Source organism: Rhamphochromis longiceps, linkage group LG8 (assembly GCF_057381845.1).
Source record: "Rhamphochromis longiceps isolate RC_006_pf linkage group LG8, R_longiceps_female_GT1.1, whole genome shotgun sequence".
Taxonomy (NCBI): domain Eukaryota; kingdom Metazoa; phylum Chordata; class Actinopteri; order Cichliformes; family Cichlidae; genus Rhamphochromis; species Rhamphochromis longiceps.
In genome coordinates, this window is record NC_140564.1 from 31,634,496 (window position 1) to 31,650,600 (window position 16,105).

Genomic DNA, 16,105 nt, shown 5'->3' on the forward strand with positions numbered 1-16,105 from the left:
CAACAATTATATCGATATTCACTAATAAACGTAAAAGTCACAATCTGTCCAAATTATTCTGTTCTTTAATATTATCAGCAAAGCAGCAGGGAGCCCTCAGCAGTCACTGGAGGCCAACACTGGCACTTAAACAGTGAATAAAGGTAAAACCTGCTTTGATTTTATTTCTGAAGCAGCTGTATACTTTGATGTAATACCACTTTGCACCACAAGATGGAGCACTGTGTGTGAACTTTCTCAGGCTCTAGAAGGTGGAGGTTTTTTTTAAAATTATGATTAATTGTTTTTAAAATTGCAGGCTTACGTTTTTTAAATAAGGTAAGTGATCTACTTTAAAATGTCAGCCTGGTGAACGATTAGACTTTAGAGGACGCGAGCAGCAGCAAACATCTGGAAACATTAAAATGCACCTACTGGTGAAATGCTGCCCTCTGGTGGTGAATGTTTTCATTCACACGTTGAAACAAAAAGCACCTTTAAGTTGTCAGCGATAAGAAAATAGCAGTGCTATAGCTATAGGTTTATGCTTTTTTCTTTAGTGTTCGCTTTATTTTTAATTTCTTTCAGTTCAAAGTTCACAGCAGGCATCATAAAAACAGCCAAGTTTGAATAAACAGCCACAAGTTCTGTTAACAATTTCATCAAGTAAGGTTTTGTTTTTAAAGCCCAAAATACTTTTATAAATGTTTTAGCCAACCAAAAAGTTTTCACACTCAGTTTTAAACTGTAGTAACAGGTCAAAGGTCACCCATGTCAAAACAATGTTACTTAGTGCCAGGTTAGCACACTTATGGACATCATTCAGCTGAAATGAAGCTTTCTGAGCCGGCAGTCTGAGGATTGGTGCAGCGGTCACAACAGGAAGGTCGCTCTCGTCTCAGAGCCGCCAGGTGGCGTTTAAGTTTCGTCCCACAATCCAGGTCTAACTGCAGATTGTAGGTGTGTGTACAAACAAGACTTCTAGTTGTACTTTTAAAGCAGCAGCTTTCTCCTCAGGCTGCTGACAGCAGGTCAGTCCTCATGTTTTCTCTTCCTGACATAATCCCAGAGGATAACTGGGTCTTCTTCTGGGAGTCAACTGGAGCTTTCTCTGGTGAGGCAGACACATTAACCACTAAACCGTTTAAACCAGTCACCTCTCCACTGAAAGAAGTTGTGGCATTGAAACTCCTTTCAGCTGTTTAATCTAGAGTTTCACACCCTGAAAGAAGAGTCGCTCCATTTCCTGTTAACCTGCTCAAAGCGCTGCTGATTTTTCCAGCAGATGCCTCAACTCCCCATTTAATCACTGCCTGGGTGCCCGTGAGCCCGGGCGTACGTTCAACCCCAGCTGTGAACCTTTCACACCTCTGACAAAGTAAGTCAGAATTAAAACTCCTCGCTTCATAGTAAGAAAATCTTACTTTCTACATAAACCATTCATGTTACTGCGTTCTGATTGTTCGGTTATGGATTTAAAACAGGACACTTCAGTGAGGATGACACTTCCAGACGCAGCAGGTGGAGGTGGTGGTGTAATCAGGACGCTGATCACAGTTGTTTCACTTCATCAAATCTGACAGTAAAAATGTAGATTTCTGGCTCGTTCAGGACCACCTATGAAAAGTCTGCATTCAAACACCCGGAGCCAGAGGACAAACGCAGCGCTACACCTGCGAGAGGCGAGCGGTGACATCACACAGGTTAAAATGAGCTGAGAGCAGGACCACGGCACCAAGTTAAACATAAATGTTTTAATGGTACTATTTACAAAAAAAGAAAAAACAATTCAGCTTTTTGATTAGGTTATAACTGCTGCAACAATCAAACAGGTACATCGACATCTCGCTTAACTACAAAAAAAGAAAAAAACAAACAGTGACTGAATGGCTGCGGGATAAAAAGGTGTAAAATGAAAAACCATAGATTTTTTTTGCATAGCAATTAGTTACTTTAAGGTGGAGGGAGGAGGAGTGTGTGAGGTTATATGGAGGATGTGGTGAAAATAAAATCCGGTCTGAGTGTGACGTTCGATCGATCGATCAGTCGGAGGGGGCAGCAGAAGATTTTTTCCCTTGGAGAACCTGAGCTCAGGGCGGCTTCAGCTGAGAGCTGCTACATGTGAAATGTGAGCGGAGGGAGGGCGGGGTTTGTTTGCCGCGCTGCGATTTGACGTTTCCATTTCCTCTTTTCTTTTTTTAAATTAAGTGGACGCCTTTGTGCCGTCGGGATCGGACGCAAGCGTGTTTGCTGACATGCAGCGGCGGCGCTTTGAGGGGTAAGTGCTTTAAAAAGAAAAGAAAAAAAAACACTAATAAAAAACAAACTTAAAAACGCCGCGTCTGTTTGTGCTGCCCTCTGTGAAGCTGAACTGAAAACAGAGGCAGCGGCGGGAGATCAAAAAAGGAATGATTTACTATTAAAAGGAACGCACAAAAAAGAAGAGGATGAGTCAGAACAGAACGAGAGAAAAACTAACAAAAAACACGTCAGGAATGAAAAAACAAACATAATGAAGCAAACCAGACTTGGCAGTTTAAAGAAGTGCTCTGGTGAGTTCAGGCGACCTCTAGTGGAAGGAGGGGGAACCACATCTCAAATGTATCAGTTTTATTTGGATGAGGAAGGTCTGAGGGGGCGGAGGAAGAGGAAGGGCTGATTTTTTTTCTCCTTTTTTTTATTGTTTTATTTGTCACTCCACTAAAAATGTACATGGGAATTACAAGCAAACTAGTCAATAAAAACAAAAACAAAAAAAACCCTTTGGCCATATTTTTGAGGAGTCCGCTACATAGTGCGCTACGAGTGTACACGCGACGTATGAAACACCACTAAGCCCCCATGTACATTGTTTAGCCTACTACAGAAATTTTTTTGTAACGTGTTGTTTTTATACTTTTTTTTTTTTAAACATTTATCTTTTTTTTTTTTTTCTTTCGTGTGACAAAAAACAAGTGTCGGGAAAGGCTTCTATCTCCGTAATGTTCACTAAAAACTGTGAAAGTATTAGACTGATGTTTGAATATCAAACAACAGGAACCCATTTAATGTTATTCTGCGCTGAGGTTCTGCTTGTTAATGCCAGAGAGGAGCTGTGTGTGTGTGGGTGTGTGGGGGGGGCCCTCATTCATCGGTGGGTGGAGGACTTGTGTTTTAGGGCGCCGCCACTGTTCTCGTCGTCAAGGGGCGGCTCTGCGTCATCCGAATCGAGGCGTCCGTAGGCCATCGCTCGGCAACCTGAGATGCTGCGCATCCTGGGCCTGACTTGGTGGTCGCTCTCAGACTCGGGCTCTGGGGTCGGGTCTTCGGGCAGGGGGAAGCACCGGCGTTCCCACGGCGCCACCGTCTGGGGGGGGAAAAAAATGCGGGTGTTAAAAACGAATGAAAGTTTCAGACGCTTCACAGGCTGACTGATCCTCAGGGGTGGAGCTACGTACCCGCTCTTCGAAGGTGAAGTCTGGCGTGGAGCACCGCGTGTCCTCACTGGACAGGAGCCGGTGGGAGTCCCTCGAGCAGGGCGTGTGGGGGTTGGAGGCGGTGTCGGGGCTGGCGGGACTCATGGGCGACGGCACGTAGCTGTAGTCATGCAGCATTGGGCAGTGGCCCGGGTCGGGGGACGCGGGCTGAGGGGTGGGCGGGTTGGTCCCGCACAGCAGAGGTGTGGTGCGCCCGTCCACGGACTTGTACGACCTGAGGAAGAAACGGAGGAGTTGTCAATGTCACGGCTGCCGCGTGACAACAAACGCGAGGCGCTTACTGAGGCGTATGATGCTGCTCTTACCTGCTGCCCCGCCTCTTAGCAGGAGCCAGGGCCCTCCAAGTCCAGCGAGTGCGCTCCTGGTCCTCATAGGCCTGATGGAGCTGAATGAAAGCTGCGTCTGACAGGTCCTCCACCTGCAGAAACATCGCATGTCATCAGGACCCCCAAAACTCGTTTGCTTCAGTTTAATCATCAAACACTCTGAGAGAAAGCAGTTTGACCATCTGAGCTCGAACAACGACGCTGAGATGTTTTTATAACTTTTAATGTCACGCTAAGAATTTGAAAGAAGAGTTTTTAGGTTTTCAAAGCCTTCATGATTGCTTCACAGGTTAAAATGTACGAGTCAGATCCGACCACCAGGTGTCACTGTTCGCTCAGCAGCTCAGGATCTCCTGAACGGATCCTAACATCCCAGCTTAACACGTGAAATCTGATAAATACCACAGATGAGGTGGTTCTCTCACCTCGCGTTCGTTCTCCTCCTCGGTTATGGGCTGCGAGAAGGCGTCCACACACCGCCAGCTTTAGAAAACAAGACAAAAACGTGTGAGTGCAGGGAACCAGCAGCCACAGCAGAGTGGTATTTTTCCATGCAGGTATCGGTTTACCTGGGCGTGAGAATCTCTTTGTACTGAAGCTTCTCCACGCGGGTAGTGGCAGCCACAGACATGGGGATTACTATGTTGTTGATGTCGAAGGAGCTTTCACCTCGCCTCCTCTTGATTGGCTGCTGCTGGAGAACAAAGGAGGAGTGTAAACAAGCGAGACTTTACACAGAAGTCTGCAAACAATAACGACTCGACCGGCTCCGACACACTTTCAGCTCAAACGCTCTCACAGCCTGCAGGGAGGATGACACGTGTCATCATGTTAATCCAAAAGATGAAGGTTAATAGAAACTGAGGTCATCATGAGCTCACTTCACAAACACATTTGGATATTTACAATTTACAGGTTTCCTCCTTAATCCAAGGAGACTTTGTTTAATAAATGTTGTCCATGTTGGTGTAAAAGACCAGCAGGCAACAATTACACGCTCATGTTTTAGGGTGAGTGTGCAAATGAGCTGAAGATGCCCTGCAGGTCACAATCAGTTGGTCGAGTCTGCAGCATTTAACCATTTCTAGGTCCAAATACTCCTTCAGCTCCCGAAAAACAAACCGAGGCAAAACCGAGCGCTCCAGATTTATCCAGCTCCAAGAAAATCACCAGATGAACTTTAATATCCGTGAAAAAGAGGCTTTACGAGGTTTAGAGACTCAACTTTGGATGTAAATGAAGACAAAACATCATTGACTTGTAACAAGTTTGTGAAGATGAGTACATGCAATTCAATACAAGCACAAAAAAGACGTAGGACGAGTTAAATTGCTTCCAAAAGTTCACACGGCAGGAAGAAGACGCTGAAAGCAGACTGAACTTCAGCCGTGAGAACCTCTGGAGTGAGCCCATCCACAGCAGCAGGTTAATCAGTAAAATGCTGCTTCATGGTTTCAGATTACTCGCTAAGAAGTCCTGAAGCTAAGCTAAGCATCCACACAGACAGCCTGATTCTGAAGTGTGAAAATAATGAATTAAAATAAAGTAAAATTATTAAAATAATAATGATGAAAATGAGAGAAAAAAGCAAAAACAAAAACAAGCCCAGACAGCGCAGCACGTTAAAGCGCTCCGACCACGAACGGGGTCACAGATCACGAGTTACAGAGCGGATACGGCAGCAGCTGGCGCAACGAGTCTGCCGAGTGTTTTTGTTTCCTGCTGCTTTTTCTGCTCCAGCAACCACAAAAAAGTTTCAGCTCGAGTTTAACGTCTGAACCTCCGCCCAGCGACAAACACTGTGTGATGAGTGTTTATCGAGGGAGTGTTCTTCTCACACCGAGCCTCAACTTTTACTTTTGTTCGCATTAATGGCACCAAAAACGCATCAGACAGTGACGCTCGCAGCTTGTTTGCATGCTGCCGCCGCAGAAGTCTCAGTTTGTTTCCCATCTTCCTCACTACAGCACAGCTTTCCCATACACACCCCGTCTAAGACTTTCCCTGGAACACATTTTTTTAATGCTGTGCTTGTCATCTTGTGTCATGTGAAACCATCAGATTTCCACGCAGCTACTGAAATAAATGAATGTCATTAATAAAATATATGACTGCAGTAAAGCCTGCTTAAAAAAAACACAGCAAGCATTTTTAAAAACCCCGGACTGATGATTTGAATCATCCAAATAAGGTGTGAGATCTGGGGTGGCGTCCTTACAGGCGTGCTCGGGACACTCTGGCTGCTCAGGCCCAGCGGCACAGAGTTCTCTGAAGATGTGGACAGCTGGCGTGTTAGGGGGCTGTGCAGGGACGAGTGCATGTTGGCTAGAGTCGTGCAGGGGGTGCTCGAGTCCATGAAGAGCTTGGGGGAGGCTGGAAGAAAGAAAGAAAGAAAGAAAGGAAAAGTCAGGCGGGTTCACTGATGGGACCTCAGATTAAAGCAGTCCCTGCTGCAGACGTGTAACTCACAGTCCGCTCTCTCCAGCGAGTGCTCCCTTATTCTCTTGCGGTTGTAGTTCTTGTCGTACGGCCCTAACGGGGTCGAGATGGCCTGCAGCCGCTCTGTCTTGCACACAGCCTGGCCCTCCAGCCTGGCCGCGTTCATCACGCCGCTGCTGCCGCTGCCGCCTCCGCCAACGCTGCTGTCAACTGTCCTCGACTTCTCAGCGCTTCTCTTGTGGCCCAATCCTGCAACACCAGGAGTACATCAGGTTACTGTCATATATGTCACAGGTTAGGACAACTGACGGCGCTTCCACAGTCATGGACGTTTACATTACACATTAAAACAAACATGTTCAGATAATAAAAATTTACTCCAAGACTTTTGTTGAGTTTAAAAATCCACTGCCTGAAGTTTTTAGTTGGCTTATGTTCATATGTCAGATATTAAATCTTCACGTGTGAGATGGTGGAATTAGTAAATGCGTATTTTCTCCTCTAGGATAACAACCAATCAACAGCTGCTCTGTTCTCAGCTGAGTGGATATGACATCGAGATCGGGCCTTCTCAGAAGGCAGATTCTTTTCTGAGAAGCGTCTCATTGCGTGAAATTAGGAAATACGGCAGCTACTAGGACAGAGTGAACTGTGAAACCTACACAGCTGGAATTAAGCAGAAACCTGACCTGAACAACAATCACACTGTGTCCCAATAATGTGCTGACTTTAAAAATGACATTTCGTAACATCGTACATTTGTACACATTTGTCTGTTTCTTCACGTCTTATATTTATTTTGAATGTGAGAGGTCGTATTTAAGTCTGGGTGATGTGATCTCAGAGGCGTCGCTGTGCTCGTGTGCTGCCGTCAAATGGCAGAAAGCTGCCGCTCGGACAGCTCCCATACTTACTGACTGCCATGAGCGAGTTGGTGAACTTGTGCTTCTCTTTGGATGAGGAGAGCTTGTGTTTGAGGGAGAGCTTCTTCAGTGGTTTGCTCCTCTCCAGTGACTTGGTCTGCCACTGGCTCTTCATCACCTGCTGCAGGCGCAGACCTATACAAACGTCTGAGGAAGACAGCGGCAGAGGAAACGAGACTCAGAAAAATCAACTTCCTGAAGAAAATTTTATGCTTTCCCTCATATTCTGTCAAATACGTTCTTGTTATGGTGACGGAGGTTCACGTTAAACACGGTGAAACTTTCAAATTAACGAGGTCAGCATACGAGATAAATGCTGACTCAGTCTCGGGCAGTTTTTTTCTACACTTGGCTCTTCTCAGGCACACATCTCGACCTTCCAGATGTTTCCAAGGGGCAGCCAATCAGGAGCTTACTTTTTTCACACAGGAGGACAAACTGAGGGCACTTCTGTAACTACACTCACATTACCCCCACCAGGGGGCAAAGTTTTCCGTGGATGTGTTAAAACTCAAATGTAATGAGGGTTAAGTGTTGAGCGTTTTTAGGCAAATTGAGGTTCAGATGAGCACATAGTAGCATAAACTGATATTACATCACAGTGCAGCCCAACTTCAGCTAATAAATATATTCCCTCAGGGTTTTTTTTGTTTGTTTTTTTAACCCCAGAGGGAATATCCACTACTGAAGCACTACTACTAGAACAAGAACGCAGCAGTAACGCACATACAGGCTGCCAGACACCATTAAGCAACAAGAACAGGAGAAGAAAGCGCTGTAGCTACCAGGGATCAGACTGGTAAGGTCTGTATGGAGCTGTGACATTGCATGCTGCTGTACTCACAGGAGAAAAAACACAAATATCTGCCACAAATATAGCATTTCAAGTAGTCTGGGGTGGAGGGTGGGTGAAATTATCATCCTTAATATGAATCATGCCAAGTCCAAGAATACAAAAGACATATTCCTAAAATTAGTGCTATAAACTCTTGAAGAGTTTTCTGCAGTTTAGTGATTCACATGAAACAAGCCTCAGAGCAGCGGTCCAAATGTTCACTAATAACCTTTAAAGTCACCTCCAAAATGTTCCCCCTTTGTTTTAGTGTAAACAAATTTAGGTGCCCAGTGAAAATTACATCCATGAGACACCCTGAAATAGCTTAAGAAAAAACAAAATGATTAAACAGTGAAAAGAAAACACGACATCACATCTCCTCTGGGCTCAGAGTTTCAGAAATAACCCAGTTAAATTACAGGAAAACAGACGAGCAGCCCACAACCCAGACTTAAGACAATTACACTTTTCCCCCCTGTATAATTAAAAAATAAAACTTATTTCCTGTCATTTATTGGTTTGTTGGTTACACATTTTATTTATCGTTAAGAGCAAAAATAGAACACTAAACTGCCTGAAAAGTTTTGCCCTCCCTCTGGGAGCAAATCAGACGTCCTGATAGGCTGAATCTGGCACCAGGCTGTGTGCTTTACACTGCAACCTTAGATAATCTATTCTGTGAGCTTCAGCCAAACCTACTGCTTCATTTGTCCGTGTCGTGTAAAACTGTTCATGTTTTGATTTGCAGTAAAGTCAGAAATTCCTGTCTTCATTTATGTGAGTTCCTTGCTGCGCAGAGAGAGAGAAGACTCTAAATGACTAAATATGTTCAGCAGAACTTCCTGCTGAGCTCACAGTCACGCCTTGTTTGTCTTCCCCTCTGAATGTAAAGGAGGAAATGGCTGCGTAAACTCAAGCTCCGCTCTGAGACCAGCACTGACCGTCGGGGAAGGAGAGGATGGGGTGGACGCCAAGATCCAGCCTTGACAGGCGCTCCAGGGTGGGCAGCTCGTACTGAGGGTCCTCTCTGGGGGTGGGCCAGCCACCGCACATCACACAGGTGGGGTTAACCCTGCAGTTACACTGGATGCAGCTGCTCCTCGGGGCCTGCCAGGAGGACAAACGAGAGCGGTTGCAAATCATTCACAGCCAAGCTGTGATTATTAATAATTCAGCGGCTTCACTGACACGGCCGTTAAACACTTATTGAGTGAGTCATGCCAGAAAATGTTCTGCTCTTTAGAGCCGCTGACGTCATGCTCCGTGTGCCTGCTTTATGTCTATTCCCCCCATTTTTAAAATTACTCTATTATTAGTTCTGCTGGTACTTTACTGAAACTCTCTTTTTTAATAGATACAAAAACAGAACAGACTGCACCCGCTCCTTAAGCTCCTTGTTGAATTTTATCTAGATTTTCTTCTTTTCCATTGACCTTTTGTATTTTATTCTATTTTTTTCCTATTTAGCTGTGCCATTTTTTTTTTCATACTGAGCCATTTCAGTTTGTGTTCCACTCTATTTAAGCCATGTTGTGTTTAATGAGTTTGGTCCTCCTACTAGAACCCCCCCCCATATAATCAGACAATACCTATTAGAATTTGTAAATCACTGGTGTTCAAAAGTTCCTCTGCAGAAAATGTCCTCCATCTCATCTGAGATATCAGCTCCTATTTTGATTATGTTTTGCTAGATGAACGCGCGTGGACGTATCTGACACCGGTTTAGTTCGCTGTACTTCGTCCCACAGAAATAATCAGTGTTTCCTCCTCACTACTGAAACCAACCATATTATTACACACTAATATAGTACATTTAAATCTCTTTCAGCACACTCTTTAAAGAAGCTGTGGTAGTGCCTCAAGTTTCTATGCTATGATTTAGGGAGTTTCCTGGTGTAAAATCAGGTGGTCTCTGAGCCACTTGGTTTCACTTTTGCCTTGTGATGTGCTCCATGATGAACAGATCATCACCAAACTATCCTGAATCAGTGGAAGACGATGAGTCCACAAAGTGATCAACCTGGGGCTTCGATAAGGAGGGAACATAAACCAATCAGGTCAACACTGTAAATACTGACACTCTGTAAACATAAAAGTGGGGTTATTTATAACTAATCATGAAATGATTAAGATTATTTTTCACTACATCATAAAAACATGTTAAAAAAGAGAAGCTGTTTTAGAGGCACAGCATTTTAAAACGACAGCTGTGAACGATTTGGATTTTATAATGTAAATAGTTGTTTAATGTAAAAGATGCATTAAGCTTCTTATGTCCTGCTGAACTGATAGGATTTTCTCTCTTTCTGAATCATGTGGTTCACCATGCTTTGATTTGAAGGACCTTTTTGTTGTTTCTTTGAAAGTCTGTTTTTTTTCCTTTTTAAAAATATTGTTTATAAAAACAAGCAGGAGAAATATGACTGCATAATTGTAGTAGTAGTAGTATTTTTCAGTTTAAAAGCCTCAACACATTTAGAGACTTAAAGTCACACTCAGTCTCCCAGAGAGTGGGGAGGGGTGTAAACAATTAGAGAAACGTTTCTATTCCCCCCTCAACTAAAACTTGTGAGTCGTCACATGGGGCCATTACTACCCTTTGTTGTTCGACTCTGAATAAAGATGCCCTACTTTCCCCATCTCTCGTTTACTCAGTTATTAGGTCACGCACCAGCCGAAGAGTGAAGCCTAAAACACTAGGCGCTGTCTAACAAAAAGCCCTTTCACTGTTCTTAAATGTGCGAAACTGAACATTCAGCATGTTCGCGCCGTTTCCACAAAGACTCCTTCACACGCGTGTGCCCTTGCAGCTTCTTTCAAGTGAAACTCAAGAATAATCACACAGAGCAGAAAACTCACCTTGCCGTTAAGGTTGGGCACAGTGTTGGGCTGAATGAGTCGCCGCCGGCGGCAGCTGATTAGCGGCCGCGTACGTGCAGCCACGCATGTGCTGTCGTAGGCCGACGGCTGCTGATGCTTGGCGTCTGTGCTCTCTGCCATCCTACAACACGGAGAGAAGATTTAGCACCTGTTAAAAGCTGGCGTGCTCGTAGCTGTGAGTGCATCTCATTAGCTTAAAACTCATCAATGTGACTTTAGCTGCCAGATGTGCTACACCTCAGAGATAGCAGACTGTACTAGCAGCTGTACAGTCTGTATGATACAGTGCCCAAAGTATTATAAACTTTGCAAAACAAAAAACTGCAAATATTTAAAAAAAAAAAAAAATTAAAAAAATCGAAATCACTGAGCACATCAAGCATCCTAAACTCTGGATTCAGGCTTCAAGATAATAACAAGACATGTGAGCTGACCCTATGTGACAGGATTACAAATAACCATCTGTGAGGACATTTTCACACTCTTTCTTGTGTTTGGAACAATACTTAATCTAATGTATTATAGAGTCTGAATATTTCAGGATGTAACTTCAACAGTTTCCACACACAAACATTGGACACACAATTCAATACATTGTCCTATGACACCTTTTTATTATAATTAATTAAAGTCAACTGGTGCCCCTTCAGAAACCTTAGCATGAACCTACACAATAAAAATTTACCTTGGGATGCGGTTGTAGCACCATACGAGTGGGTTGAAATTTGGTGCATTTTCAGAGCAAATCAATTCTACACCCACTCCAAGTGACTCTAACCCACAGGTTCAGGAGCAAAACTGCACCAATTTTAATGTCTATGATGTAGAGGCACATAAACAAGCGTTCGCTACAGAAAACTTTATCCAAAATACACTTTTCACAGGTCAGTATGTGATAGGAGATTTCTTTTGTGTTAACAGAGCTTAAATGTAATTTTCAGGGCTGACAATTTCTTGTAAATATCACATTTACTTGAAAAAGAGGAAACTCCGATTCACCCATCGACGTTTAAAGAGCCTGTATTTAGCAAATTATTCACAGCATGAAGGTAAAATTCTGTACTGCTTCATTAAAATCCACTGAAGTCATTACTGAAAGTAAAGCCGATTCTGTCAGGTGGCTTCCTATTTGGTTACCGTAATTTTAAAAAGAATGACTTATTCTCATATGGCACTAACAACAGGAGATGGCCTGCTTTAGAAACCTTCATCAGCAATGAGGAAGCTGCCTGAGCACAGCGTGTAGGAGGCTGAGCTCACACGATTATTACTCACTTCATTCTCACAGAGGTCATTACAGTTAATTAAAATGAAACTAAAACCAAAACCAGGTGAAAAACAACCTATGCACACTTACAAAAACAAATGTTATGTAGATTTTTGTACAGAAGTTCACTGACACATATCTACAGGACTGTGTCCACTGACTGCGTGAAATGAAAAAAAATAACTGAAACTAATAATCAAAACAAAACCGAAACGGAGAAAATCATCCTGAAAACTAAACACAACAGAAACAAAAATAAACTAAATAAAAATCCCTGATTCAAACACGGGTGCAGTTCAACAAACTTTGCACTATTGAGCTGGAGGTTAAAGACTGTTTCATGTCTCATCAGGCGGCATCTAGCAGCTACACTTTCACATTTGCTAAGAAAAAAATGAGTTCAGGGAAGCTGATGTTTAGAAGATGTGCCAGTTTTTTTTTAAAAAAATGCAGTATTAAGACTACAAAAAACAAAAGTCACAGACAAAGCTTTGTCCATAGTGATTGCGTGAAAAGCACATGAGACAAATATTATAGTTGGGTCCATTTATTACCACAGCAAAACACCACTATGCAAAGATGACTAACGTGGATGTTTTTCCAGCTGAAATGTCTGCTGTGAAAAAGGTTAATTACTTTTCTACTAATCACTCCAGCTAAAATCAGCATCTCTCTAACTGTAAATCCAAACGAAGGACTCCCCTCTCGCGTTTCCTGGAAAGGCAGCGAGCCTTTCCGAGAACTCAAAATGAGGTAATCATTAGCAGCTGTACCTGCTGAGGACGCCGTTGACTGGCTGCCCGTTTTGACCTTTCCAAGGGCCCGGCTCTGTGCTGCTGATATGGGCGGTGCCCGTGTGCTCCAGACGTTCTGAACCGGCGTCCTGCATCGACAGATAAGACCAAAACCAGTTAGACTACACCTCGTGTTAACTGGCAGGCTGACCACGCTGAACACTCAGGCAGCCGGCGGTATTTCAGGAAACTGCATTAGAGACAAACTAAATCATCTTGGTCCTGTGGCCTTGAATTATTCAGTCCAGATTTGGGCTAAGGCCTTCACTCTCCCAAGGCTTAAACCATCAAGATAAAAAACCTGAAGCACTTTTTCCGCAAGCTTTTACACAAGTGAACAGTTTCATGATTCCAGTCAACCTTGTCTCATTTCACAAACATCTGCTCCACATTTCTCTATCATTTCAACTCAATAGCTGAGCGTGTGTTAATTTGTACTTTACGTCTTTGCAACATTTTGATATTTTTATTTTAAACAGTTTTTTAAAAGCTTGTGTTAAATATGTCAAGTATAATGAAACGTGCTACTATAAACAACTGCCATTTATATAGCAGCTTTGCTATCAAATCGGATTACCTTAAAGACAGAAAAACATTTAATTTAATGAGGTTCAACATGCAGTAGAGCAAATGTACACCGCTGCAGTGGGAGGCTGCACAGCTGCAGCTGAACAGACATAAACAATTTAAACACCCAGACAGGCCGACTCATCAAGAGAAATTATTTGGATCTGAGGGTTAGGGAGCTTTTTTTCCTTTCTAAACTGCTTTGATTCGGTCAGACCTGAGGAACAGATAAGAACACAATTTCCCGTGAACACTTACCATTTCATTTCCACCTGTGTGAAAACAAACAAGCTCAATATTTCAGTCATTCTCAGGGATAGACTAAAGCAGAGCTGCTTATATTTACCCACTAACACAGCATCCGAAGATCAAAGTGCTGAATAAAGGCTACAACTAATATTCATTCATTAATATTTATTTATCTTTACATTATACACTTGAGCCAAGAATGAATGGGGTTATTTATAAGAATTGATGAAGGCTAAAGATTTTATCTTGCACCATTTTCTATTTGTTGGAAGAACAAGAAGAAAATTTTGTAACCTTACTGCTGTCTAATTTTGTTTTTGTATTCTTCCCTTTGTATTCACAAAAACTGATCTGAGGCTCGCCTCTTACATAAATCTTTAAACTCATCTTCATTCAAAAATAATCCCTTTGTTAAGCTTTCAGTTCATCTCGGTTCATCCTCCGTCTTAAACAGTTTCAACTTATTCTGATCAGTTGTGCATCTCAAAAATAAGGTTTGGACAGTTGGTGGGTGGAGCTTGTGCAACTTGCAGCCAGAGCTGTGTACCTGAGATGATGGGATCAGCCTTGCTAAGTAAGAAAAGGGGGGCTATGAAAACCGTGTCAGCGGTTGTATTTTAATGCAGGCAAAATGTTTTTCTAAATCAAAAGAATATAAAAATAGTAAAAATTGCCATTTTAACTGATAACAGTCTGTCTAGCCAAGATAGTGGCTAGGTTGATTAAAGACAACCTCTGTCTTGAACTGTTTACTGCTTTATGAGACTGACTCACAGGGATTACTCGTGCATACAGTGACCTCATTTTTTTAAATGTTTGTCCTATTTCATGTGACCATGTACAAATGCAACAATACATGTGACAGAAATTATGTAAAAACAATAAAAAGGTCAACAAAAAGAATAAAAACAATGGTTTTAAGCCACTAGCAGCTACTGTTCTATTAAAAAGACAATTTTTAAAGAAACAAATCTGTTTACCTGAGTGTTTACAGGCTCTGCTTTTACTTCTGTCCCACCTGCAAGCACCCCACTTGGCGAAACACCTCCCAGCTCTACTGAGCCCTGAGAAATCGAGAGATGAGAGTTATACTTTCAATTCAAAGATAAAGAAATTAATACAAGTTAAAATGCATCACAGAGCTTCTTCATCCTACAGTGTCAGTGGAAATACACATAAAAGGACTCTTTTCTGATTTTATTACACTTGATGGAAGATTTTTCTGCACATCAGAGAAAAAAAAACTAAAATGCACAGACGTGTCTAATAAATGGAAGGACCGACCTTGCTGGCGCGGATCTGTCTGTAAATGTCCGTCTGCTGCCGGATGCGGTACTCCAAGTCCGAGATGTGGGCCTGGAGCCAGTTCCAGTGGCTGATGATGGCAGCTCTCTCCACGGTGTAGCGGCTCTCTGCTCGCTTCCATCTGCAGGGGGGGATGACACGAGTGTTTAAGTTATGGTCAACAGAAGATACTCTGGGTGATAGTGATTTATGTCACGTGTGTCCAGATCAAATCTACTCTTCACTACTTTAGGTTCTATTTATTTGAGCCAAACCAGCTGTAGCAATGGTTTGAATTCCACAGACACATTGAACTAGACAGACAGGCACACCTAAAAAAAAAAGCCAACGGGCTAATACAGAATACAACAAAAAGGAAGGTTTATGCTGCAGGCAGACAATCTGAACTGAGGCATCAGGACCTCTGATGGATTTCGATCCACCAGTCTGAGGAGATGAGCCAGGCAAAAAAAAAAACCCAGTGAAATCTAAAACCACGTTCTTATAAGCTTCCTGTTATGTGATGCTGTATCTCTCACCATTTTTTCATCTCCCTTTTAGGACTCTATCATATAAATAAAGTTCTTATTTACTACTACATCTTTACTGCGAGTAAATGCCCTGTGTTAGCCATGTGTCTTAAATGTGCTGTTATTTTGGTGTTTAAATTCACACATATGCACAAAGATAAGGAACAACCAATAGCAAGGAAGAGTCTCGAAGCTGATGCACTGAAAAGAGTCAAATCAAAGTACGGAGGAGCTGAGGGGGGTTTCAAAAGGCTGCAATGTACAAGTAGTTTTTTTTTTGTTTTTTTTAAGTACTTTGTTTTTAATGAAACTTTCTACACACCTTGTTAAGCCTTACAAACATATGTGCAAGATCAAAGTTAAAGATTAATCATTGTGCTTTGATTGCAAGGTCTAATTCAGGCTTGTGAAACAAGCGAGTTGCTTTCATGGTCTTATCTTGTTCAATTGTCCTTAGGTTGGACTGGGGTGGGGGACAAAAACAAACTAATTTCTTTTCACAAAGGTCAAATTAAATAGAAACACCAATGAAAAACAACTTTATATCCAAGGCTGT

General features: G+C 42.6%; 1 protein-coding gene across 4 annotated transcripts in view; it reads right to left on the bottom strand.

Annotated features, from left to right (window-relative positions):
- Window positions 1–2,186: 2,186 nt before the first annotated feature.
- Window positions 2,187–16,105, bottom strand: part of LOC146664059 (KAT8 regulatory NSL complex subunit 1-like) — a 42,559-nt gene continuing 28,640 nt past the window's right edge. For 3 of the 4 annotated variants that reach the window (XM_085417070.1, XM_085417071.1, XM_085417069.1), the window contains 13 exons: window positions 15,020–15,161; window positions 14,716–14,799; window positions 12,899–13,008; window positions 10,838–10,979; window positions 8,920–9,085; window positions 7,135–7,290; window positions 6,251–6,469; window positions 6,000–6,154; window positions 4,351–4,475; window positions 4,207–4,264; window positions 3,761–3,873; window positions 3,417–3,669; window positions 2,187–3,325 (listed from right to left, as the gene is read on the bottom strand). In XM_085417070.1, coding sequence (XP_085273196.1) covers window positions 3,107–3,325; window positions 3,417–3,669; window positions 3,761–3,873; window positions 4,207–4,264; window positions 4,351–4,475; window positions 6,000–6,154; window positions 6,251–6,469; window positions 7,135–7,290; window positions 8,920–9,085; window positions 10,838–10,979; window positions 12,899–13,008; window positions 14,716–14,799; window positions 15,020–15,161 — 1,942 coding nt within the window. In that variant the 3' untranslated portion in view covers window positions 2,187–3,106. The remainder of the gene's footprint in view (window positions 3,326–3,416; window positions 3,670–3,760; window positions 3,874–4,206; window positions 4,265–4,350; window positions 4,476–5,999; window positions 6,155–6,250; window positions 6,470–7,134; window positions 7,291–8,919; window positions 9,086–10,837; window positions 10,980–12,898; window positions 13,009–14,715; window positions 14,800–15,019; window positions 15,162–16,105) is intronic. The other variant, XM_085417072.1, reaches the window with a different exon arrangement.